At 39.3% G+C, this 25,456-nt stretch overlaps 1 protein-coding gene across 1 annotated transcript in view; it reads right to left on the bottom strand.

The window, feature by feature from the left end:
• The window catches only part of LOC119419633 (FERM, ARHGEF and pleckstrin domain-containing protein 1), a 72,281-nt gene extending 47,490 nt beyond the window's left edge, over positions 1 to 24,791 (bottom strand). Inside the window, exon 1 of the mRNA XM_037686988.1 lies at positions 24,609 to 24,791. Coding sequence (XP_037542916.1) covers positions 24,609 to 24,788 — 180 coding nt within the window. The 5' untranslated portion in view covers positions 24,789 to 24,791. The remainder of the gene's footprint in view (positions 1 to 24,608) is intronic.
• Positions 24,792 to 25,456: the final 665 nt, after the last annotated feature.

A 25,456-nucleotide genomic window follows, 5' to 3' on the forward strand; every position in this document is an offset into this window, starting at 1 on the left:
TAAACGTTTCTACATTTTTTTGTTGATTTGCTTTGTTTTGTTTTTTTTGAATGTCCAGAGGACCAGATTTAACTTTTTTAGATATATATATATATATATATATATATATATAATTTTTTTTTTTTTGGAGAGAGTAAAGCAGAGCTACCTTCCATTTTTATGCACCAAGAAACTATTCCCATAATTTACACACCCACCAATTGTGGCACTCCTTCACTGATTTATAGTTCACATGATTATCTAAATGGACCAGGAATGTATGCACCTCTGCAGAAGAATACTGGATACGTGTTTCTAAATGAACTACTTTAATATTTTATTGACTGCAATAAAAACTTAACACGACAACATTAGAAATATCAGAATACTACCAGAATAAGTTGAGAGCCTCAACTGGTTTGAGCTACACCTCCAACCTGCACAAATTAATCATATGCCAAACAGATGGGACACTTTCTAGTGGAAAAATTAATATCCAAGGTATGTTATAAGGAAAATGTTCCTCCCTGGGTGTATGAACAACAGCATGCTAATACTGGCACAGACATACTGATCTACATAATCACTACCAGTACTGTCTAATTGAGCACTGTGTGGCTGGGAGAATCGGAGAAACAGAGCAAAGAAATGTTATGGGTTGTTATTAACATGTAGCATTTAAAGTATTATTTAGAGCAAATTCAAAGTTGGCATAATGGAGTCAAACCTTGATTCAAAAGCCATTAATGGCAAAAATATCAAAAACAACTAATTTGGATTTTGATAATAAAATCACAATAACCAACCCATGACAGAAATAATACTGGGTAATGTAAAGCAGTGGTTCCAAACCCTGGTCCTTGAGGAACACCATTCTGGATGTTTTAGTTGTTTCTCTGCTCCAGCACGCCTGACTCAGTGATTTAATTACAAGTTCTGCAGAAGCCTGTAAATTACCTATTCACTCAAAACAGTTCTAGAATTGCGCCGCTCAAGGTGGCTGCATGTTGGAGCAGCTGTTACTTTCATTCTGAGATTTTGATTTTGGAAACTTTAGTTCCTCTTTTTCTGGATGTAAATCATATTTTTTTGGATGATTGTTTCCTCTGGTATCAGATGCTGTGCAGCTGGAAGGATTTTTACTGAAACTTTTTTTAGTTTTGGACATTTGTTATGATGTGTAACCATGGCAACAAGGCAGTTTTCTACAACAACAGCAGCTGATTAACATGTCAAAAGCTCAAATAATATCTCAACTACAGCCCCAAATCTCAAATGAGTTGAAAGAATGTTCTGTGAATGCATTCTCATCTACCTGACAGCTGTATTCGAGTGCCTGACCACTGAGATCCTGGAACTAGCAGGAAACACGGCTCATGGCAGTGGAAGGACAAGATCGTTCGTCCCTCTGCACCTACAGTTGGCTGTCTGCAGTGACTAGGAGCTCGGCAGCTGCTGGGAGGAGTGGCCATCGCTCTGGGAGGAGCTCTGTCCAGCATTTGGGCGGTTCTACAGCCCGAGGGAACCAAGAGGCCAGCCGAGTCTGGGTGGACTGATCGGACGGCATCTGCAGCCAGTTTCTTAGGATCCTCTGTGGGATGGACCTTTACAAGAGATCCTTCCTGCCTACATCCATCAGCATCTATAACATCTCTTAATGAAATGAGGTTAATGAGTTACAACAACAAATAATTTCCCTTTGGGATTAATAAAGTATTTTTGAATTGAATTGAATTGAAATCAGGTGTGTTAGAAACAACAAAAACATGCAGGATGGTGTTCCTCAAGGACCAGTGTTGGGAACCACTGCAAAGTTCATTCAAGTAATAGTATCTGTATTTAATTACTGGTATAATGTGGTATGTTGAGGTATGTTACTCAAATACTGTCTGAAGATTATTTCACAACTGTTAATCCAGGAAAAAGCTTTTTAATTTCAGTGATTTTCTTTCTCTTGGTAAATACAGCTCAATAAAACAGTAATTATTTATCCATTAGTCTACATATTTCATTTATTCAAAAGTGATACTGACTCAGTACAACTGTTAGTACTGTTAATACATACAGTTTTAAAAAGTTATGATTTTCACTTGATTTTGATGGAGTCCCTTCAATTTAAGTTGCAGGATTGGAGAGGATGTAGCCTAAAATAATTCTTGTTTATGTTTTCTAACTCTCCTTATAAGCTATGTGCACCCAAATGAAAACATTAACACAGCATAAACCAGTGCTTCTTAAAGAAATGTGTACCGCCTGCTTACTTGCAATCCAAAGTTCTCGTGCTATTAGCTCCCTTCAACAAATTTCAGCTCATTACTTGTACAAAAAAAAAAGACTGAATTACAGCCATTTTTGTGTTTGCTAATATTGACAAGTTATGACTTTGAGTTTTATTAAAATTAGTTCATGAGATCCTTTTGACACGACAAACAAATAAACAAACAACAATACAGACACAAGGAATTAATTACATGATCACTTGCTTTTCATGGAATTGAGTGATGAAAATATTAAATTAACGTCAATAGTATAGATTATTCACAAATAAAGCATTGCAGATATGATGTTATTTCAGCACTGGCAGCATAAATCTGACTTAAACTACATAATGCATTATTTAATTTTTAGCTTTAATAGTGAAATGGTTTAACTGTTGCTCAACGTTATCGTATAGTCAGAATCTCACACTGGCCCATGCCTAAACACTTAAAACATCATAAAAAGTCTGCTTCAGTGCCAGACAAAAGACTAATTTAGAACACCAGGAAGCTAACTGCTCCCTGCAGTCTCCCATCAACACTCCAGCGCCACCTCAGCGGGGACCACTGCAGTTATTTTTGGAGCAACACTGAAAAGAAGATAAGACCCTGAAGCTTGTGTTGCATTTAAGAGCAGGCCGGTCTCTGAGGAGTTTGTTGGTGCTGCTCTGCTGCAGGTCCCTACCTTTAGCCATAATCTCCCTCAGTAATAAATAATGACAGACGCGCATGCTCCTTCGCTGCGGAGGCTAATCAATTTGTCTGCTTGAGATTAGTCTTAAAACTACTTAACCCTCAGTCCAGAAAATCCAGAGGCCCTCTGCCCTGTGGTGTAGTCAGCTAATTGCACTGATTGTTGTGATGTAACATGCTAACACTAAAAAAAGACAAACTGCTGCAAGCATCAAAATTTGCTGATGCTCTCTTTATTACCTGTAAGAAAACTTAAGAAGCATAATTTGTTACTGTCCAAACAGTTTCTAAATTATATATTTTGCTGGAAAACATGCACCAATAAAAAAAAAATAATAATAATTTCTGCCTTAAAATAAGTTAAAAAATATCTCTCATATGTAACCTGTGCTAGCAAAATGAGTGAGAATGAGAACGGGTTGTTGTGCATAATATGAGAAAATTTTACTTTTCGACAAAAATTTGATTTGTGTAAAAATGAGTTCACAAAGAAACCATCAGAGATACCATTAAGTTTTATTTTACAAGTAAGTCTTCAAAAATAATCATTTATATTATAACCCTTGTAATTTCCTTATACTGTACCCTTTTTGTTAATTCTGTAGTGTCAGAAAATGCTTTTGCATAAAGTTTGGCGTCACTGTGAAGCTCGGGGAGTTCCCTTTTTAAATGCTGGGCTGATGACATCATTCTAGGCCAATAAAAATTGAGTTTTAAAACCTGTACTCTCGTAAACAAAACTAGCTTGTTGCTAGCCTGGTGATAAAATGCAAGTTTTTAACAAACTATTTCAGTTTGACGCTTTTGATATGGAGAATCTGAAAATAATAATGTTCATTTGTTGCCACTCATTTTGGAAGCACAGGTCAAATATAAAATCTGCATTCACATTATGGGTATAACTGCAAACATAATCAATATAGAAAAATGACAAAAGATAGGTCAGAGATTATATTTAAGCATATTTATATCCACTTTAAAGCTTATATTAGTCTTTGGTCAACGGGGACGTTCTTGTTAGAACATACTGAAGAGGACCGCAGAACGTGACAAGAACCTCAGACTGAGCCTGCACTTCTAGGAGAAGAGGATTAAGGTCAGCTGCTAAGGAATCACTCTCAGTTTGAAAAGCGCCAAAGCAGCTGGTATAATGATCGTCTGGTAAATTGTCTACCGAATATAAAGTATGTAGCCTTAGATAAGAAATAATTACTGTCAGCTTACATTGGATAAAACAGCAACAAAGGTTTAATCCAGTTTCTTTTTTCTATGTAACAAATATATGATTATGGTAAAAATGTGAGCAAATTATTAAGGTTAGTATTCAAACTAGTGTTATACAGTTTTATCCAGCAGTTTTACTGGATCAGTGCCTAAAGAAGTAACCTATAAGTATGAACAAATAAAACAACAACAACAATCAAACATTTGAAGAGGTGTGTTTCACCTAGATGGGCTTTTCTTACACACACACGCAAGATTCAGCTATGTGACTACCCTCTCTGCCCACTCTAACAACAACTGAATCCTCTGGGACCCCGGATCACAAACTCAGTGCATCATTCTGCAGTACAGCCTACAGTAGTCCCTCGCTACTTCACGGTTCGACTGTCGCAGACTCGCTATTTTGTGTTTTTTCAACAGTCAACTTTTATATTGCTCACGTTATTGGGACAGTACAAGATAAAAAGTTAACAAAAATAAACAAATACTTCAGACAGGCGCCGCCATTTTGTAATTTCCTTTCAATAAGCCTATACTGTCAAGCCAGTCAAAAACAACTACACTACCCAGAAGCCAACAGTGCTTCTGGCTGCTGCTTTCTGCTGAAATGGCGGGAAAGTCTTGCAACGCAAATCTACGCTATCTATTAAGCTGAGAACTGGCAGGAAAGTTGCAAATAATCCTTAAGCTTCTTAAAGCTCAATTATCAATGTGCACATCAACCTGGACGGGGCGGTGGGCTTCGTTACTGCAGGGTAGGTCTGCCGAACCGGAACAGAGTCAGACCAGAACGAAGCTGCTGTTCTGCAGAGCTGGTGAGTAAAATTTTGCAGTATTGTACAGTACATACACATATGTTGTTAAAATTACGTAGGTTTGAGTTTAGAACATTGCAAGAGTTTGGGAAGGGTTTGTAAAGCCTTAAAATATACATAAATACTAAAATAAATAGTGTTCCTACTTCACGGTTTTTCATCTAATGCGGTGGTGTCTGGAACGTAACTCCCACGATAATCAAGGGGCTACTGTACTTCCAAAACTTTACCAAAGTTTTAACCTTTCATGCAGAAAAATGAGTTCCACAAGAAGTCATCTGTAGAAACCATTTAGAAAAGAGCACACACTTTCAAAAGATACTCAACAGGACATCGAGTCAGTTATTCAAGTCTGACCAGAGCCAACAAGATATCCAGTCTTTTATATGCCTTCAAACTTTCTGGATTTTCTGCCCTAGAAACAGAAATGTACAAATGGTAAATGGACTGTACTTATATAGCGCCTTTCTATCCTAACAAGCTACTCAAAGTGCTTTACACTGCAATCTGTGCCCTCATTTACTCATTCATACAGCACTCTACTAGATCTCTACAAAGAATAATCAGTGCTTTATCACATTCATGCACCATTGACACACACATCAGAAGTAATGAGGGGTTCAGTGTGTTGCCCAGGGACACTTTGGCATGTGACTGTGGTGGAATCGAACCCCCAACTCTTGCATTGGAGGACAACTACTCTAACCACTCAATCACAGCCGCCCGCTGTCAGCTTCCTAACCATCAGGAGCCTCAGTTGATAATCAGATTTTAATATCTGTAGTGCACTTATTCATCATTAACTTTTAGTAGTGAAACTGAACCACTACACAGGCTGTGCACTGCCTGTGCTCCAGTTCAGATGCAATAAAAACAAACCCAATCAGAAACCTTCTGTGGCACTAGTGCGAACAGTTTTGTTGCTCCGATGACAGTGTCGCTTATAAAACTGAATCAGTATCGGCCAAAATTGGAATCGGCAGGTCAGACTTTTTGTGACTTTGGCCACAAAACTGCAATCGGTGCACCCCTACTTTTTAATTAAGTTCAATTCAGTTTATTTATATAGCGCCATATCACAACAAAGTTATTTCAGGGCACTTTACAGGAACATACACATACATAGAAAAGCCAATTAGTAAAGTTCTGTATCTAAGGAAGCGGTTCCTAGAGCTACCTGCGGTTCCTAGAGTTTCCAAAACCCCTACTTTTGATGCATTAATGAGGACAGCTGTTGTTTTGTCTCTGCTTTTCACCAGGTTCAGCAAGAATTTAAAGCTCAGAGACAAGAGCTCCTCTGTACGCCAAAGCTTACCCAGTATGGCAAAAAAAAACAACAAAAAAAAATGTGATTATTATAATCATGGGGGGAAGAAACACAGGAGTTTGAAGCTAAAAGAAGCAAGCACTTAAGGTTTTGTAGGTAATAATCTCAACATAAATAATGAGATTTTAACCATTCTATGATGTAACTTGTTCTCTACTTTAGGAGGGATAGTTAAGATTTATTTTTCAAGTTACCATGCTGTAATTACTTTGGCCATAAGCAGTATCTTTGGAAGTTAAAATACATAAAACTCCACATGTTCATGGCTTTACAAACACGCCCAAACCATTCCTATCTGTGTGGTTCGAGCAATTTAGAAAAGACTAGAGCTCGTGTTATACACAAACACACACACACAGATGCTGGGAATGGACACGCTGGATTCATGGTTTAGAGTGCTGGAGTTTAAGGGTTCTCGCAGAGGGAAGTAACGCACTCTAACTAATTTAACAATCTATAAACAATGGATGAGGGGCTAACATGAGTGATTCGGGGAGTAAGAGGTTTAAAACACGAGCCCTCTTAGGTATGCTGGGTTGAAACGCAGCATGGGGAAGGGAATAGATGCAGCTGAGGTTTACAGCCTTACATCGCTCGCTCAGGACACAGTGATGGGATTTTCTTGAACCAGGGAATATTTCCATAGCAACCTCATACATGCAGCATGGCTGCTCCACTCTAGCTCGGCTCAAAGTGAGTTAAGAACCCATTGGTCAAACAGCACATTTATTTACTCTTTGAGGAATCCAGGGATGAAAATGATGCAATCACATTTTTCGTCCCACCGCATGCCTTCAAACAAAACCAACTTGAGAAATAACTCAAAGAGACCCAGAAGCTATATGCATTTTTACTAAATTTACATTTTTCTCATTGTTTGCTGCATTTTTTTTTCTCTTTAAGTTAATTATCAGTTCTCAAAGGGATAATGCTTTCCCCCCCAGGGTTTGCTTGTGTAAAGCACTTAACAATACTTATAGTTTATCATCCAGCATGTCCAAAATAAATTAAACCGAAAACATTTCAAGATCTAGTACTTTGTTAATTGAATGAATGCTAAAAAATAGTTTTACTTGGAACATAAGCAACATGGACGTAAAGATCAAAATAATAAAAAGGAGGCTTTAGCTCTGGTTGATGTTGGAAGGAGACGCCACAACAACCAAACCAAACTGGTTAACCTTTAAAACGTCATGGCAGAAAGAAATCAGACTATTGATGGTTTGATCCATTAAATGTATTTGCTTTTTTTGTAAGGAAATATATGAATCCATAAGTATATTAAACCTAAAGGTCAAGCAAGGACGAAAAATATTTAAAAGCCAAGTTGGAATATGTAACAATAAATTCCAAAAAGGCAGAAAAACAAGAACAGATTTGTGTACATTTCGCCATACGGGCATATTAACTGTTGCTCCGCTTCAACACTTACAGTGGTGTAGTCTATACGTTGGTATACGCCGTATACCCACTAGAAAAGCTTGGGAATTTCCGTATACCCACTTAAAAGTGCCCAGTGATACATGCTATATATGGTAATTGGGCATGTGTCAATGATATGTTGAAACATTGAAACGACAGGGCCAGTGGTCAGGGCGAACCGCATCGTAAACAGTCTCAGAGAACAGCGGTGTTAGGGGGGGGGGGGGGGTGTATTGCAAGCCAAACTAAGATAGAGAAGAGACTGTACGGTTGCTGCGTTTGCACCTGTCAGCCACCGTAAAACGGTCTGTTTGTATTTCACCAGGCGCATGTGCCGTCATTCCCTGATCTGTTACGGAAGCACGATCCGTATTGTACTTCCGGGTCGCACGGATCGCCGTTGTTTATGAATAAACATCGTCTTAATTTACTTAGAAAAGTACGCGCTCTATCTCCGTTGATCTTCATGTAGCTAATTTACGCCACTCGTATTTCTGTTACAAATCATTGGTTAAGATGATATATGACGCATTAGACCTGACCCCCAGCCTGGGCTGAATGAGAAACACCCTGCAAAATACAGAATGAATAATTTCCAGCGCCGCTCAGTGGTGAAGCTGCGTATCACTTTAACCATGACGTAAATATGTCAACGATTTTAACGGAAATACGAGTGGCATAAATTAGCAACAAGAAAATCAGCAGAGATACAACACATATTTTTCTAAGTAAATTAAGACAGTACTTATTCATAAACGGAATTATACCAGTACATTTTCCTTAATCTAGCATATTCAACGGCGATCTGTGCAACCCGGGAGTATTCCTTTTAGCGCATGTGCAAATGAGCAACACTACAGACTGTGCTTCTGTAACAGATCGGGGAATGACGTGTGCCACCGCGAGCCGCTCCAGCTACGTGAAGCTAGCAGGAGTGACGCGGAGCATCGCCTGAACAAGGGCGAGGGGGTTTTCAAAATAAAAGTTTAGACCGGATATTTACATTTTGTCATGTTAATTCTCATTCAACCTTTATTTCGACAGGTAAATCCCATTGAGCCCCCAGGACTCATTTACAAGAGAGACCTGAGTTCAACAATTTTGTCATGTTAAAAGTATTAGTAACCTTTGAAGCCACCAGCGTGAAGTTTTGAGAACAATAAACAGCAAAACCCTTATTAAACAACAATTATTGTTCAGATTACATTAAATTATTTTTTTAAACAACACAAATTATATTAAAAAAAAACACACTTCATTAAAAACATTCATATTTACATGTTCCACTTAAAGCCTAAACAACTTTCATATTTTGTCCAATTTACTTTGGAAGTCTGAACTAAAAACAAAATAATTTATAATAATAAATATGATATGTGTGTGTGTGTGTGTATATTTATGTAACATATATCCATCCATTATTTTCTGCTTCCTAAAGAGGTGCTTTGGGAAAATCAAAATAAAATGAAGATTACATGGTACTATGGTACTTTGGTTTCTAAGCACAGTATACCCACTACAAAAATGTAGACTACACCACTGCTTCATACCAATAAGCGTTACATTATTCAAACCCCATGGTTCCTATTTGAGTGTGCGGTCTAATCACTTCACTTACATCACAGTCATTCAAGAGTCATTTCACTAATCACATACATCTATATTAGGTTAAATGCCACCATGCTGCCTCTGAAGTTAAAGGAGGCCAACTGAGCTGATGTGATTTAGCACCCAGACTAGAAAACAATGTAATGGCGTAAAAAACAAACAATGAAAGCGGGTGATATTAAAACCATTAAAACCATGTCTCCAGGGGGAACATAAAAAACAAAATTAGCTAATAAATCTCCAAATTCACTCTAAGAGATTAAATTTCCACTAGACAATGTGCATCTAATGACAAAAACAGGATCTGCAAGAAACTCAGCTCCTTCATGAATCACATTGTGCATTCGATTCATTAGTATTCCTACAGCTCAGATATTAGCTGCCTTATGTGAATTCATAACACTTTGAGCCAGCACTTAACATTCTTGACCGTCTATTTTTGACTTCTGTGGTTGACAAGGACACAAGCAAGAAAGATTCATGAAAAATTTTGACAACAACCTGCAACAATTAACTATTCTGTGAGCCATTGAATTCACAGCCAGCATAAAGGAGCCATCTGATGTTGGTATGACTCAATAAAAGTATGATAAGCACACAAATTCAATTCAGTTCAGTTTATTTATATAGCGCCAAGTCACAACAGAAGTCATCTCAGAGTACCGAACAGAAACATTTATACATAAAAAGGCCGTTAATAACGTTATTTATCTGAGGAGCAGACTGCTTTGAGTTTAACTTCATCGCAGATTCTCATCTTGAGCAAGCATGAAGGCGACGGTGGAAAGGAAAAACTCCCCCATAATGAAAAAACCTTTAGCAGAACCAGATTCAGGACAAGCAGCCAGCTGCTTCAACCGACTGGGCTTGAGAAGAACAGGAAGGAAGAACAGATACACAATGGCAGGTCGAGAATCACATGTTAAGATAGAAACAGTATCAAATGAAAACTATTCAATTTTAACAATTCATTTAAAAAAATGTCAATTTGTCCTCTAGTAGTCTAAGCCTATGGCAGCATAACAAGCCAACCCTAACTATAGGATTTATCAAAAAGGAAAGTCTTAAGTCCAGTCTTAAAACTGGACAATGTGTCAGCCTCATGGATAGAAACTGGAAGTTGGTTCCACAAGAGAGGAGCCTGAGAACTGAAAGATCTTCCTCCCATTCTGCTCTTGGAAACTCTAGGGACCACAAGTAAACCTGCAGTCTGAGAGCAAAGTGCTCTGTTAGGAAAATATGGGACAATAAGATTTGTAATATAAGATGGAGCTAGGTTGTTGAGGGCTTTGTAGGTTAGAAGTAAGATTCTGAATTCTATTCTGAATTTGACAGAGCCAACGGAGAGAAGCTAAAACTGGAGAGATATGATCTCTGAGAGAAAACATGGATTCCCTGGTACAAAAAAAAAAAAAAATGTATGTTTATCACAAGACATTCCTATACTGACCAAAACTAATAAAGCTAAATTTTTAAACACTAGACATAGATGGAAACAGATACTGAAAACATTTTCATTGGCATTTTCCATTAATAAGTTAAAATATTTAGGGGAAGAACCAATTAAAGATATGTGGGCTGACAGTGCTGCAGGACAGATGAGCCACTTCTGGATCCCAGCGGTGGGTCATGCAATAGTTTCCACTAACTAAAGATAAAGGAGGACAGTTCTGTCTAATGATACCTCACCTGTGTGCTTATATGCAGCTGGATTTACTTATTTCACATTTTATTCATCTTTCTCTTTATTTTGTCCTCTTCCTCACACACAAACACACATCATTGCCTCAATCACACCAACTCACCGTCCAACACATCTCCTCTATCTGCCCACAGGGCCCCAAATTCAATTACCGCCAGGGTGCAGTGAGAGGCGGCTGCACAGGTGTAGCTCAAAGGAACTTGACAAGTCAGGGAAATGCATCAAGGGATTGACTTCTCTTTACGCCACTGAGTAAATGCAGAACCACGGTAAAATGCAGCCATTTATGCTTTAATTACCTATCAAAGATGATGTGTGGGGGTGGGACTCTTTAACTTGTGAGACTTGAAGAAAGGAGAGTGGCAAAGGTGAAGCCAGAGCCCTGCTACAGAATGAGGCACAGCAGGATGTGGATAATCCCACAGTAACACACCGCTAGTCAGTTCTGACATGCTAATTAAGTCCCTGAATCTCAATGAGAAATTCATCATTTATTGAAGAGGGGCAGTGCAGATGTGAAGCAGCAGAGGCAAACCAGCCCCAGTGAGGTTTTCACCCTATAGGGACATCACAGAGGAGCTGCAGGCTGCACCCACCATCCTCTGATGTCTACCAGCCCCTAGAAGCCTCAGTCAGAATGATGAAGTACTACAGGTCAAGGGCTTAATGAAAGGATCAGAACGCTGTCATTACAGGGCGGTTAAGGTGTTAAGGTGTTTGCAAATGAACCTGGAAACTCACATTTTCATGAGTCTAATCAGATTCAACCAGTCGCAGGTTGTGATTCTCTCCTGCTTTCTGAAAACAAGAGTTTAATGGACAGATAATCGGCTGCACACGCTTGAACCAAGCAAACACGAGGATCTTTCACATAGACACATCCATCTTGGTTACCATGGTAACAAGACTTATTATAAAGGCATCAGTTTTCCCAAAGCACCTGTGCACTGTATATAAAGCAGCGCAGCATAAAGTATCAGACAGGCTGACAGTGACAGCTTTCATCAGAAGCTCTCCGCCGCTGCTTCAGTCTGTTCTTAAAGAACGTATTGTTGGGAACGCTGGGAAAATGAGTCATGGTGGCACAGCTGTGTGACAGCAGGCGCCTGTGGAGAGTGGCGTGCTGGTATTTAACAAAAAAATAATAATCTGCAACAGAGATTGTTGCAGGCTCGGGGTCTTCCTATAGCTGCTGTGAATAATGATAAATAATTTAATAATCTACAATCAATAATCTAAAGATTATTTTTTTGCCAAGTAATTCTTCTACCACTTAAAATTTCAAAGTGGAGGAAAGCTATAGAGTGAGAATGATGAAAGAAGCGCACGTTTAGGCTTCTGCAAATTGCATCAACCTGACAAGCTGCAGAAACTGAGGTGCACAGTTGTCTAATGTCCTTCCTGAATAAAGCACATGGCTGAATTAAGAACTCCACACGAACACTTGTAAAATTTATTGACTTATTTCGTGGATTTTCACAGAGTGGTGGATGTTTGGTAGCAAGAAGATCCTGATAGAAACAACCCAGTCAATTAGATCGGTTGAGATTTGCAATGGTCACAAAGGCCAGATTGTGTTTTATTTTTCTAAGAGAACTACAGTTAAAGCCAAATCTATTCAATTTTCTAATATCTGTTTAAGTTAAAAATTATGGTTTAAAATATGCATTCGCAATAATATCGCAATACGATAAAACTAGATTTTCTAATCGCAAAGGCTGCAGTTTGACTGGTCACATGATCTGGTTGCGTGACTTGCGAGTGAGCGGAGCGGAGCAGAGAGCGGGAGAAGTCAACACTGAGCTTTAACCGGTTGCACAATGGAGTCAGGCTCGACAGAAGCTGACACATTTAAACGTTTGGTACCAAAGAGGAGCAGCACGTCTGGTGTTTGGAATTATTTTGGATATAAAAAACAAGACGCTACGCAACGACATGTATTGTGCAGAACTTGCCTTGCTGCTGTTGCTACCTCGAGGTAACACCACAAGTCCTTATCAACACTTAAATAAACACCACAAAGACATTTACGATTGTTGTACGGCTAGAACACCATCGACCAGTGCTTCAACTTCAAGGAATCACTGACCGAACTGTTGGAAGCTATTACTCCGTATGAACATGATTCGAAACGGCACGTGGAAATAACTCGAGCAGTAACAGAGTTCATAAAGACACGATGCCCATTAATATAGTGACCAAGCCTGGGTTTATGGTTTTGGAAAACACAATAGATAAGCGTTACAGGATGCCCTCGCGCACATGCTTTAGCCACGTTGCTAAACCGGAGCTACACAAAAAAGTGCAGAAACAGAGTTGCAGCGGAGCTGAAAACAGTGGAGTTTGTTGCAACTGAAACAGATTTATTGCTTGTGTTTGTTGAAAATACACGAGAAGAAGACATTGAAAAATAATTGCAATATTGAGGTTTAAAAAAATCGCAATTAGAATATTTTCCAAAATTGTTCAGCCCTAGTTTAAAATATGTTTATAATAATTTAAAAAAAAAAACTTTCTCCAAACAACACCAGTTTACAGTTTGTTCTCTTTATTGCTTGAAATCTAGAAATTAGCAACAGAACATAAGAATCCTCCATGTTTGTTTGACAGAGACATTTGTACAAATAAAATCCAACTTGGGAAAATTATCTTAAATCTCCTTTACAAACCAGATTGAATCATTTACAACTGGTATTGTTACACACCTCAACGCATGAAATTACCTAAACTGCCTGCCACATTTGTTTTAAGTGGCAAATAAAGAATTGCAAAGGATGTCAAAAGCCTGAGCAGTAGACAAAACCTTAGTCTCTTATCAAGGCCTTTTACACATTTTATGCTTCTTTGGACTTATTTTTAAAAACACCTTATAGCTACAACAAACTGTAAATCTTTTTAATCTGTAAAACTGCATTAAATGTGTGCTAATGTTAGTCCTAATGAGCATTTACTGACAAGAAAAAATACATTTTTGAATGCCCGATTGGCTGATCATAAGCAGCACTTAAAATTATCTGACTACAGTCACCTGTCAATTATTTGGAGCATCTTTAATAAATTACCTGATATTGAAACTGGTCTCTTTATTTTGAATTCATACTATTCCACACTGGAAAAAGAGCAACATTTCTACACTGCTTTTCTGAAAAACCCCTAAATGTATCTCCTGCATCACCGAAACAGGTCTGCTAAGCATTAAAGGTAAGCTACAATAAATATATTGCTCTTTAACGAAACTCAAACTTTATAGATGAAGTGTTTTTCTGTTGTTACTCACAGGAGAGCCTAACATGTTGGTGTTTTTTAGATAAAGTACGTCTCAGCGATTTAGATGAGATCAGATGGCTCTACGTGGGAAACTGACCCCCTAACCCACAAAATCCCCCTGAAGGATGTCATTAACATGCCATGAGAGCAAGGCAACCAAAGGTTCAAAGTTCATGTGAGGAACGTTTGAGAAAACATTCAAGAAGAGGACAGAAAGTCAGACAGATTGAAGAATGATGCAGGAACAGCACATGAACACAACACTTCATTTGCTTGTTTGTTTAATGCAATAACATTAAGAACTAATAGTTGATTTCATATTGATCCCGTATGTATGAAACTCTAACCCACAGCACGATCACAGCACCACACAAATCCTTTATTTCTGGGTTTATAGTGACATTTGATTCTCACACATGATCCCTTACGTCCACACCAAACAACGCTGTCTTGCAGAGAAACTGGGTCAATCAGTAGTTAAATGGTGACAAACTAAAACGGCTTTAAGTGTTATTGTCACTTTTTCAGCCTGAGGATTTGACTGCAGCAATATAACAGCCATGAACAACACAGCGCATCACACAGAGGGGTGTGTCTCCTGAAAATATTAGTCATAAATTATTGTACCCCCCATGCTCACATTAGAAGACAGGCGTCTGCAACATGGTAGGCAGATTAACTGCTCCTCATCTCTACGTGTAACCATGGCAACCCCCACATCAGCAAACTTGGGTTTGCCCTTTTAAATGAAAACTCTTATAGAGTTGAAATTCATAATGATATACAAAGGCCTGTCACGATAACAAATTTTGCTGGGAGATTAATTGTCTCAGAAATATTACGATAAACGATAATATTGTTTGAAATTTGACAATAATTAGTAATTATTGTCAAATCTAAGAAGATATGTTATGTTATGATCCATCCATCCATCCATCCATCCATCCATTTTCTTTACCCGCTTATTCCATTTTGGGTCACGGGGGTCGCTGGTGCCCATGTCCAGCAATCACTGTGCGAGGGGCGGGGTACACCGTGGACGGGTCGCAAGTCCATCACAGGGCCACATAGAGACAAACGAGACAAACAACCATTCACTCTCTCACTCACACCTAGGGACAATTTAGAGTTACCAATCAGCCTAACATGCATGTTTTTGGTCTGTGGGAGGAAACCGGAGCACCCGGAGAAAACCCACGCATGCACGGAGAGAACATGCAAACTCCACCCAGGAGGCCCCTGGACCGGGGTTTGAACCAAGGACCTACTCGCTGAGAGGCAGCAGCTCTACCAGTTGCGCCACCGTGCTGCCCGTTATGTTATGATATGTTTGTTAATTTGTTTTGCATGTAGTACCCTTTTTTGACCACCGGATGGGAGCATAAGACTGTTTGAACCGAAGGATGGATAGTGAGGGAGTGAGCAGCATGTCTCTTTAAAAAAAATGGGAGGGAGGCCCATTGACGTGACATGGGCTGTCTCTCTTCAGTTCTCAAAATGGCAGACGCTCGGTGTGATTTGAGCTCTTTAGCAAAGCATTTTTCAGGCAAACCTTTAATAAAAAATCTGTAAACAAGTTCTCAGCTTCTTTTTGCAGAGAAAAACTTTTTCACAAAGGCACGGGTTTCAACCGTGAATTTTGGAGCTTTGACAAGAGGTTTTTTCCCCGAGGTCGGCCTGTAGCTCGTAGCTTAGCTTCTCAGCTTAGCTGCTTTTAACGATCCAAAAACGCCATTTTGGACGGTTAAAATGGATTTTAAAGAGAACGTGAGGGGTCAGTGAAGAGCACCGGAGTTGAGCTTTTTGTCATCCAGTGTCGTCAGTAGAAAGAGAGAGACACGAAGAAACGATAAAGCCGATAAATGAAAATGAGGTCGATCATTTTCATCATATGATTAATTGATTTATTGTTTATCGCGACAGGCCTAGATAAACATTCACAGACGAAGAATCTGAACTGCGACCTCTAACGGTTTGATACTCTACAGCTTAGGGGGCAAACATTCCTCTACAGGTCAGGAAAAGACAAAAAGCATCTGCCCGGGTTAGCAAAACTGAATACCATAGAATAAAGTCGGTCAAAGCAACACTACCAGAGGAGCAAAATATCAGAACAGCAATAGGAAATGGTTAAATTTTAAGGAAGTTAACAGATGTAAGGTGTTAGCAGAACAGACAGAAGAGACAAATTTCAGATGTCTAGTAATTCCCAGTGTCCTGTCAGGCTGCAAACACCTCTGATGACTTCAGAGAAAAAATAAATCAGCACACTTTACAACTCTTTGATTTATAGTTCTGAAAAGACAAGTGGAGAGGGAAAGATGGTCACCGTCATCATTCAGCTACCAAGTTCATTGAGCACAGCAGATGAAGGTAACCGATCACATGCCACCTCTCCTGCCAAAGTTTTTAACAAAGATCTTGATGATCAGTTAGCACTCATTGCATGTGTTGGGGATGACTCTCAACTACTACTACACCAAATTTTAGTCCAACATCTGTAAAACTGACTGATTCATAGATATATTTGTGATTGTAAAGGTAGTTAAACTATGTGTCAACCTTCAAGTTCAAGTATCTTTGTTGTCATTCACGTCACATGTGGTACATGAGGTTGAATGAAATTGTGTACTCAAGGTCCCAGTTACACCCAAAAATAGCCAAAATATAAAGTATAAAAAGAAACAGTACTGTATACAAGGATCTAAGACATACACTAAGATATACGCTTAACATGAATAATGTAAAATAATACGGTATATTAAACTTGAATCATACTCCAAAAATTTTTGATGTATATAATGATTACTTTCTGAGAGCTTTATTAAAATCTGTTCAGTGGCTCATTAGATATTTTGCTCACAATTAGGCCAATGCATATGATTATCACCTTTTATGTTAGTAGGGAATTTAAAAAAAAACTATACATATGTATGAAAATTCAAAGAAACAGCATTGTTACTCAATAGATGTAACCAGAACTCATTATCTAAGGCAGTTGGTGGGAATGTGTTTAAAACTCTCACTGACAGGGTGTAAATACAGAAAGAGTTGCCTTCTGAATTTTATAACAATCACATCCAGTTTTTATTCATGTTCTAATGACAATACCTCAAGGAAGAAGAAAAATGAGCCAAACCCTCTTCTGTGTACAAATTACTGAGCCAGCACCTCTTGTCGGGATTCTCCCGGCAGCAAGGCGGTGAGGATGCAGACCATGTCCACACCACTTAAAGTAAAAACACAATTTAACAAACTGTGTCGATACCAAAACGTGTTCCTCTTTGGAGATCTGCCTTCCTTTCATGCCAAAATTTGAAAACAATACACAAAAGAAAACTTGATCCTGAAAACTTTTATTGGAAAGTAATTCACTCAGTTACCATACATTCAGTTGTATAAGCCTAATTTGCAGTGCAGAAGCAACAATTCAAAGGAAAAAAATAGTTTTTACATACATAGGAGCATGAACTGGAAAGATGGGCAAATTGTGCTGCAACAGTAAATATATATTTATACTATCACACAGGAAAAGTTATTATTAAAGAAAAACGTGAACGCAAATTCACATTACACAAACACAGTGTTAGGCAGAAGTGTTTTAAAAGCAATCATTTGAAAAACTGGGTAAAAAAAAAATACAGAGATAAAGCAAACAGGAATACAGTAGTCCCTCGCTACTTCGTGGTTCGACTCACTCTATGGCGGTTTTTCAAATTAAGATTGAACACGAGAAAAAATTGTACAGGACACGTGATTGTCAATTTTAATATTACTCACGTGATTGGGACAGTACTGGATACAGTGCTGTACAGTAAAAAGTTTAAAAAATAAAATACTTCGGACAGGCACTACCATTTTGTAGTTTTCTCTAAATAAGCTTACACTGTACTCCCAATCATAACAACTACATTTCCCAGAAGCCAACAAGGCCCCGCCCAGAAGCCTCGTTTCCTTCTGCTGAAATAATAGAAGGAAAGTTTTGACCTGACTGGAAAAATGTGGCGCTTATTACAATGACTTTGGCACCCAGCGGATGCAGAGAGCAACATGGAACCCACCGAACCAGGCCAGAACCAGAGCAAGGCCAGAACCAGAGCAGAACCAGGCCAGAACCAGAGCAGAACCAGGCCAGAACCAGAGCAGAACCAGACCAGAACCAGAGCAGAACCAGGCCAGAACCAGAGCAGAACCAGACCAGAACCAGGACACGCACCGCTGAAGGTCCGGCGCTCCGTCTGGAGCTCACCGGGACTTTTTTTATCTCTCAGACCACTCAGTCGGACCACCGGTCCCGGGCTGGCCACCCGAAGGTCAATCGAGGTGAATCTTGAGAGCTGGTAGCCGGCCCAAACAGAGCCAAAGAACATCTTTATCACCTTTTTCCTCATCGAGTCAGGACCTCACTGCCATAAAGCTGGACACTGGATCAGCTCTGATAACTTCTCACTATTGATGAGTGATATCGTGTGGGTGGGAGACATGGTAAGTACTGGAATGAGTCTTTTTTAACTGGTGTGAGTTTAGCTCTAAATGAGGATTGCCCGCTTGCGACCTGTCCAGGGGGAAACCCGCCTCTCGCACAGTGACCCCCACAACATTTCAAATTTTCAAATATACTTTATTAATCCCAAAGGGAAATTATTTGTTGTTGTAACTCGTTATCCTCTTTTCATTAAGAGATGTTATAGATACTGATAACTGTAGGCAGGAAGGATCTCTTGTAAAGGTCCATCCAACAGTGGATCCTAAGCAAATAGCTGCAGATGCCGTCCAATCCGTCCACCCAGACTCTGCTGGCCTCTCAGTTCTCCCGGGACTGTAGGACCGCCTGAACACCGGGCAGAACTCCTCCCAGAGTGATGGCCACTCCTCCCAGCAGTCTGCCGAGCTCCTTGTCACTGTGGACAGCCAACTGTAGGTGCTGAGGAACGATCCTGTCCTTCCGCTGTCATGAGCCGTGTTTCCTCCTAGTTCCAGATCTCAGTGGTCAGGCACTCGAGCACAGCTGGCAGGTAGATGAGAATGCATCCACAGAACATCTTTTTCAACTCATTTGAGATTTGGGGCTGTAGTTGAGATATTATTTGAGTTTTGGAGATGTTAATCAGCTGCTGTTGGTTGGAGAAAACTTCCTTGTTGCCATGGTTACGCATCATAACAAATGTCCAAAACTAAAAAAGTTTCAGTAAAAATCCTTCCAGCTGCACAGCATCTGATACCAGAGGAAACAATCATCCAAAAAATGTGATTTACATCCAGAAAAAGAGGAATTAAAGTTTCCAAAAGCAAAATCTCAGAATGAAAGTAACAGAGCTGCTCCAACATGCAGCCACCTTGAGCGGCGCAACTCTAGAAAACATGGAAAGGAAGAAGCAGGTAAAGATAATGGATGATTGCCCTTCTTTTTGTGACATAGCCCACTAGCCTACTTTTGACTGGGTGGCACCTGCTGCCCCGGTTTCTCTGTGCTATCAAGACGTTTTAGTTTAGGGTACGTTAAAACAAAAAAAGAGACGCCATCTGAAGAACCAGATCTCCTTTCTGGGACTCCCAACTGGTTATATATAGATGTTACAAACTAGATAAGAAGGAAAAACTCATGTTAGTCCCAGATCCTTAGTGATTTGGTTTTGTAGCTCAATAAAATGCTCCAGCTTCCTCTAAGAAAAGCAAGTGAAATGGTAACATTAACACAGGCAGATGTGTCAAACTGTGGAACAAATAAGTAGCGTTGCAACTTTATAACTTCTTCTTAAAGGAACTGTTTTTGTTTAGATCAAATAAAGAGTCGGTGCTGTAGTTTTCCTGGTCTGGAGCCAGGGGTTTGTCATTATCTGGTAAAACTGAAAGCACTGGTTCTAAGTTAGACATTAAACGATCTCTGCTGGAACAGAGACAAACCCCTGACACACGAATAAAAACGAATAAAAACCTCAGGGTGCAGAATTTATACAGGATTAATAAAATTGAAAATAACACCTACAACAAAAAGTCCACAATTAAAAAAATGTGCCGCTCCAAAGCTCTCCGTTTACCAGATCAGAGGTCCCAACATGGTGGAGCATTATTTAGATTCAGTCCCAAACGAAGTTTTATCTGAACCCAGATTGTTTTTTTTTTTAAAGTTTTAACAGAATGCTGGTTTTTAAGCTGCTTCTTTTTTCTTGCATTTACTATATGTCATATTAGTGCTGCTTTTCTAAACATCATATTTTAAATTTATATATGTATTACATTTGCCTGAGAACATTTTATTTAGGCAAATCTTGCTGAATTTTAATTGAACTGCTATTCTGAGTATTGATCAGGGACAAATATTTCAAGTTTTACAGTGAACGTGAAGACAAATAGTCAATTTAAATACATTTTAAAGCTAAGAAGGAAAAAAAAACCAGGCTTCCTTTTCTACAGAAACCTCTGTAGCTGTTCTCAGACCAGGAGACCTGTTGGACCTCCTAAAGGAGGCCACCTCACCTGGCTGCTCTCAGTGGTGGATCAGGTAGCACAGGTGTGACTGCACTTGGATAAATGAATTTTCTTACCTGATCCTAAAGTGTAAACTCACAGGCCCTGCTCAGGGAACTCGCTTCAGTCATTGATATTCATTTTCTTCTTTCAGTTAAGCAGAGCCCACAGGTCAGGGTGGAGATGCAGAAACTGGAAACTCACAGCTCTGGCTCAGCTGTCTTTACATTTAAAAAGCTAAAAAAGAGCACACTAACAGTGTCATATGATGCTGTTTTGTCAAAAGTGTATTTTGTAAGGATTAAAGAAGAAAGTTGAGGCTATAAGAAGTTTTTATATTATTTTACAAACGTGGTCATTAAAAATAGCTTAACGTTAGTTTTACCTAATGAAACCACCAAAGTTTTAACATTTCACCAGGAACACGTCACTTAACTGATACATATTTTTGCTCATAAATGTCCCCTTTAAAAATATGTGCTTTAGGTGATTTAACAGGAAGCACGAGATAAAAAATGAAATTTTTTACATATAAATTTAGCAAATATTCTTTAAGAATTAACAACTTAGTTATTAAGTTAAGTTAATAACTTAATTTTGAGCCATTACTGAAACCACCTAAATCAGAAGAATCATCCTCTGGGCATAATGTCAGTTTCTTAGTTAGGACAGACTGTGACAAGTATTATTTTAATTAAAGGGTATGGAGTAAAGATGTTCATTTTAAAGCACATAAACTTACCAAAAGACAAATGAGTTTGTTATTATTGGTTCCGAATTGGCTTTTATAACCAGCAGCAATCGATCAAACAGTAAAGCAATAGATGGTGATACATTCATTCATTATACTCAGTATATTATTATACACTACAGTACATTATTATATACTAAAGTACATTATTATAGTCAGTATATTAATTCATTCATACCCATCTACACACTACAGACTCATGTTTGGGCTGCTGTTTAATATACTGTATTATTTTAAATTCTTAGTGTGTAGCATATGTCTTGAATCTTTTAGCATACTGTTTGGCCTTTGTTTAGTGTATACTAATATATATATATATAGTTTCTTTTTATACTTTATATTTTTGCTATTTTTTGGTGTAACTGGGACCTTGAGTGCATAATTTTGTTCCACCTCATGCACCATATGTGATGCGAATGACACTAAAGAACCTTGAACCTTGAAGTTATCAAGACTATGACTGTGGTGGACTCTAGTGCTGAGTGGCTCATTATAGAGAAACAAGAAACATGAGTAGAGCAAGATGAGAGGAAATCTGTGCTGCTGAAATCGAACTTATAATGTATTTATGTTTAACACATGGCAGGTTTTTAGCAGCATGGTTAAACTGGCAGTCTGATTTCTCAGACCCTGCTCCTAACTCCTCCTAGCCTTCATCAACCCATCCCCCCACCTCTTAACCTTTGCAAGCTACAATTGCGCAATCATTTTTACAGGTAACTTCTGCAGAGCTCCCACCAGCAAGCATCAAAACAACGGTGAAGACACGATCAGTGTGCCTCAGGGGTACAACGCAGACTGACAGCTGCAGTCTGGATTCACTGCGCAGCTGAACTCTGCACCAGCAGATCTAACTGAATACAGTTTCTTTACATTTTGACTGGATATCCAATTAATCAGTCCACAGCGGCTCAGTGGTCAGGTTTTTACAGTCAGACGTCATCAACAGAAACAGCCAGCGCGCTAAATAGGCCACAGGATGGTATGTGACCCACAAGATGGCTCAGTGGCCCATTTTTGTTTCCCAACCATGTGAAACTCTGCCCGCTGAGGTGGAAACACAGCCCTCTCCAACAGAGGGAAAGGAACCCAAGCCTCCGGTGTCAGTAACAAGGTGAGGTTTAAAGAGATCGGACACAAAATGGCACATGCACAACAAAACAGCCCGCACCCATCGTGAAGTAAACGACTGGATGATTGCTGGGAAAACATAGGCTATGTACACCGTGCAGCAATCTCTGTGCAGCAAAGATTATAACCAGCAGGAGCCAAGTTTACATCAGTGTGGAGCATTTGTCAAGCAAAAAATTTTAAATAATATTTATTATTTCGAAATGATGTCAAGATAACTACCATATTTTTCACCATTTAAGTTGCACCTTTTTGCGTAAATTAGCTGCGACTTATACAGCAAAGCGACTTATTTGTGTTTTTTTTCCACTTTATTAGACATATTTGGACTGATGTGACTTATAGGGCGGTGCGGCGTGTATGGAGGCAAGTACAGTAAATCGTTTAGTCTAAATAAGGAAAAAAAGGAATACTAAAATGTATTTATTTGTTTGTTTATTTATTCTCTTTTCTCAAAAATGATCATTCCACCTTGAATGTGTCTGAAGAAAAGCCTCTCCATTGACGCCACTTGTGAAAACAAGATAAAGCCCACAGCCCGAGTTATCTCCAGTGCCAACGTGAGGCCGAGAACAATGTGTGTTAAACTGAGCATGAATGGAGCTTTTGATTGGGGGGGGGGGGGGCTTTTTGTTACCCTCTCCCGAGCCCCATCTTTAGCTTGTTTCAGCACAACCTGGAAAAAAAAGGGGAGTTTCTAATTCACCATTAACACCACTTAACATAAAACCAGTCCTTTTTGTATCCTTATGCAGACTAAATCACTTCAAAAGATTTGAACTATCACTTTAAATACAAGCATCATTTGCAGCAGGTATATTAAAACTGATAGAAATGTGAAAAATATATTAAAATCGACGCCTCGTGTAGTCAGCAGGAGGCTTAAAGACAGGACAGTCAAAGAAATCCGTCTCCAAAACCAAAACTCTGTTGGCTTTGATGTCTCACCTGACCCAAAGCACACAAAGAATTACGCAGTTTAAATAAGAGCCTTTAAAAGGGATTTCACTTGAGAATCTGCTAGGCCTTAAGTATTAAGCACAACACAAGCGAGCGGTGAAAAGATTAGCCAGCATGCACGAGGGACTGCGCCTCGCTTGCTGCATCTAAACATCCAAAGAGACACAACAAAACTCCTACACTGAAAAAAAATCAAGAAGTTTTAAAAACTCGGGCACGTTTCTCACCAGTAGAAAATGTTACCCAGACTGAAAAAAGAGCAGATTTGGAAAGATCTATTTTCAGCTGTGGATTACTTTGTTAATCTCAAGATTTAGAGAAGCAGCAGAACACGACTGCAATTGATTTATAACCAACTATAACGCGTCAAATTACAACTATAATTTGCGTTTTCACGTTCAGCGTCTCACGTTATGTTCCGTTCAATCCCATTTCAAGCGTTCAGTCACAGCCTGCACCTGATTTTGGCTTGACTTGCGTTAATCCAAGCAGCCAACTAAGACCACAGATTTAAATTTAGATCTGTGTTATAAGTAAGATAATCCTATTAATCTGAAAATCGGGGAAACAGTTCAAATGGCAGCTGCTTTTAAAAAGATGAAGCATCTCTTAGTTTTTTTTTTTTGCTCCATTATCTAAAAAAAAAAAAACCACCGGAGGTTCTCACTCATCGTCGACACACCTGGGTAAGAAGGTACAGTAAATCATCCTAATGTTCATGGGTTCCCACAGGCTGTCAGGAGGAATAAACGTAACAAAAAGCCACTGCAGTAAAGCAGATTTAGGACAGTATAAAAGATTAGAAAGCAGCGAGCAGGCAGCTTAATAAAGTAAAGGCACACTGACATTAGTCTAAAAGGATTCCTTCGATTTCATCCATGCATGCAACGTTCAGTTGCCATGCCAACCCGCTACTCGTCTCCCGCAGCCATGATGGAAACAGAAAATGCTGCTTGGCTACACTGAACAGAAAATCAAGAAACGGCAAAAACAGGCAACTCACCGAGACGTCGAAAAGCTCCTCGGAGTCGTCCAACATGCGCACCCTGACGGTGACGCGTCGTCCAGGCGGCATGGCTGGAGGCCTGTGCGTGGGGTCCAGCGTACTGATGCCAAGAGTCTCCGGGGCTCCGAGCCGCTGACCAGCTACAGAGGAAGTTGGCTCTTGGTCTGGCTCCGCCATGGTTCGCTGCTCCGTTCACCACTGAGCCGGAACTGAATTCATGACACAAAAGAGAAGACGTGAGTTTGAAAGTTGTCATTAAACCAGCTGTTGTTCACAAATTAGTGGCGCAGGTTTAAAGAAAAACACAAAGATGTCCAGAAAACAGGCTGCACAAGCCTCCTGGTCGCTAACACAGTAAATGCTGTTTTTGCACTCTGCACTAATGGCTGCTAATTGTTGCCAGTGGGAGACTCAATTACCGAGGATGACATATCGTAGCGCGTTCTTGATTTCAAAGCCCACATCAAGCTCAATTTATCTCGACACACTGATCACGAGACTGGAGTGAACTCAAAGCGTTACTGTCGTTCATCAGTTCATTCATAACAACGTGAAAGCAAAGCGAGGCCGAAGGCACAGAGAGACACGATGGTGCGCTGGAGGCTTCATGGGTCTGAAAGACGGCGAGTCAGACATTTAAAGTTCCTGCAGGAGGTTTGAACTGAATAAAAAAAAGAAAAAGAGTAAACCTGTGAATCTGGAGTTTTCTTTGAAGAAAAGGTAGAAATATAATCCTTTTTTATTTTAAATGTGTGTGCAGATTAACAGAAAAGAACACAAGATTAGAAAAGTAAAGGAGTTTGAGGAGAAAAAGGTTAAAGGGGCAGTTCGGATCTTTTAAAGTG

This window comes from Nematolebias whitei, chromosome 13, assembly GCF_014905685.2.
Source record: "Nematolebias whitei isolate Nwh7 chromosome 13, NemWhi1, whole genome shotgun sequence".
NCBI classification, from domain to species: Eukaryota; Metazoa; Chordata; class Actinopteri; order Cyprinodontiformes; family Rivulidae; genus Nematolebias; species Nematolebias whitei.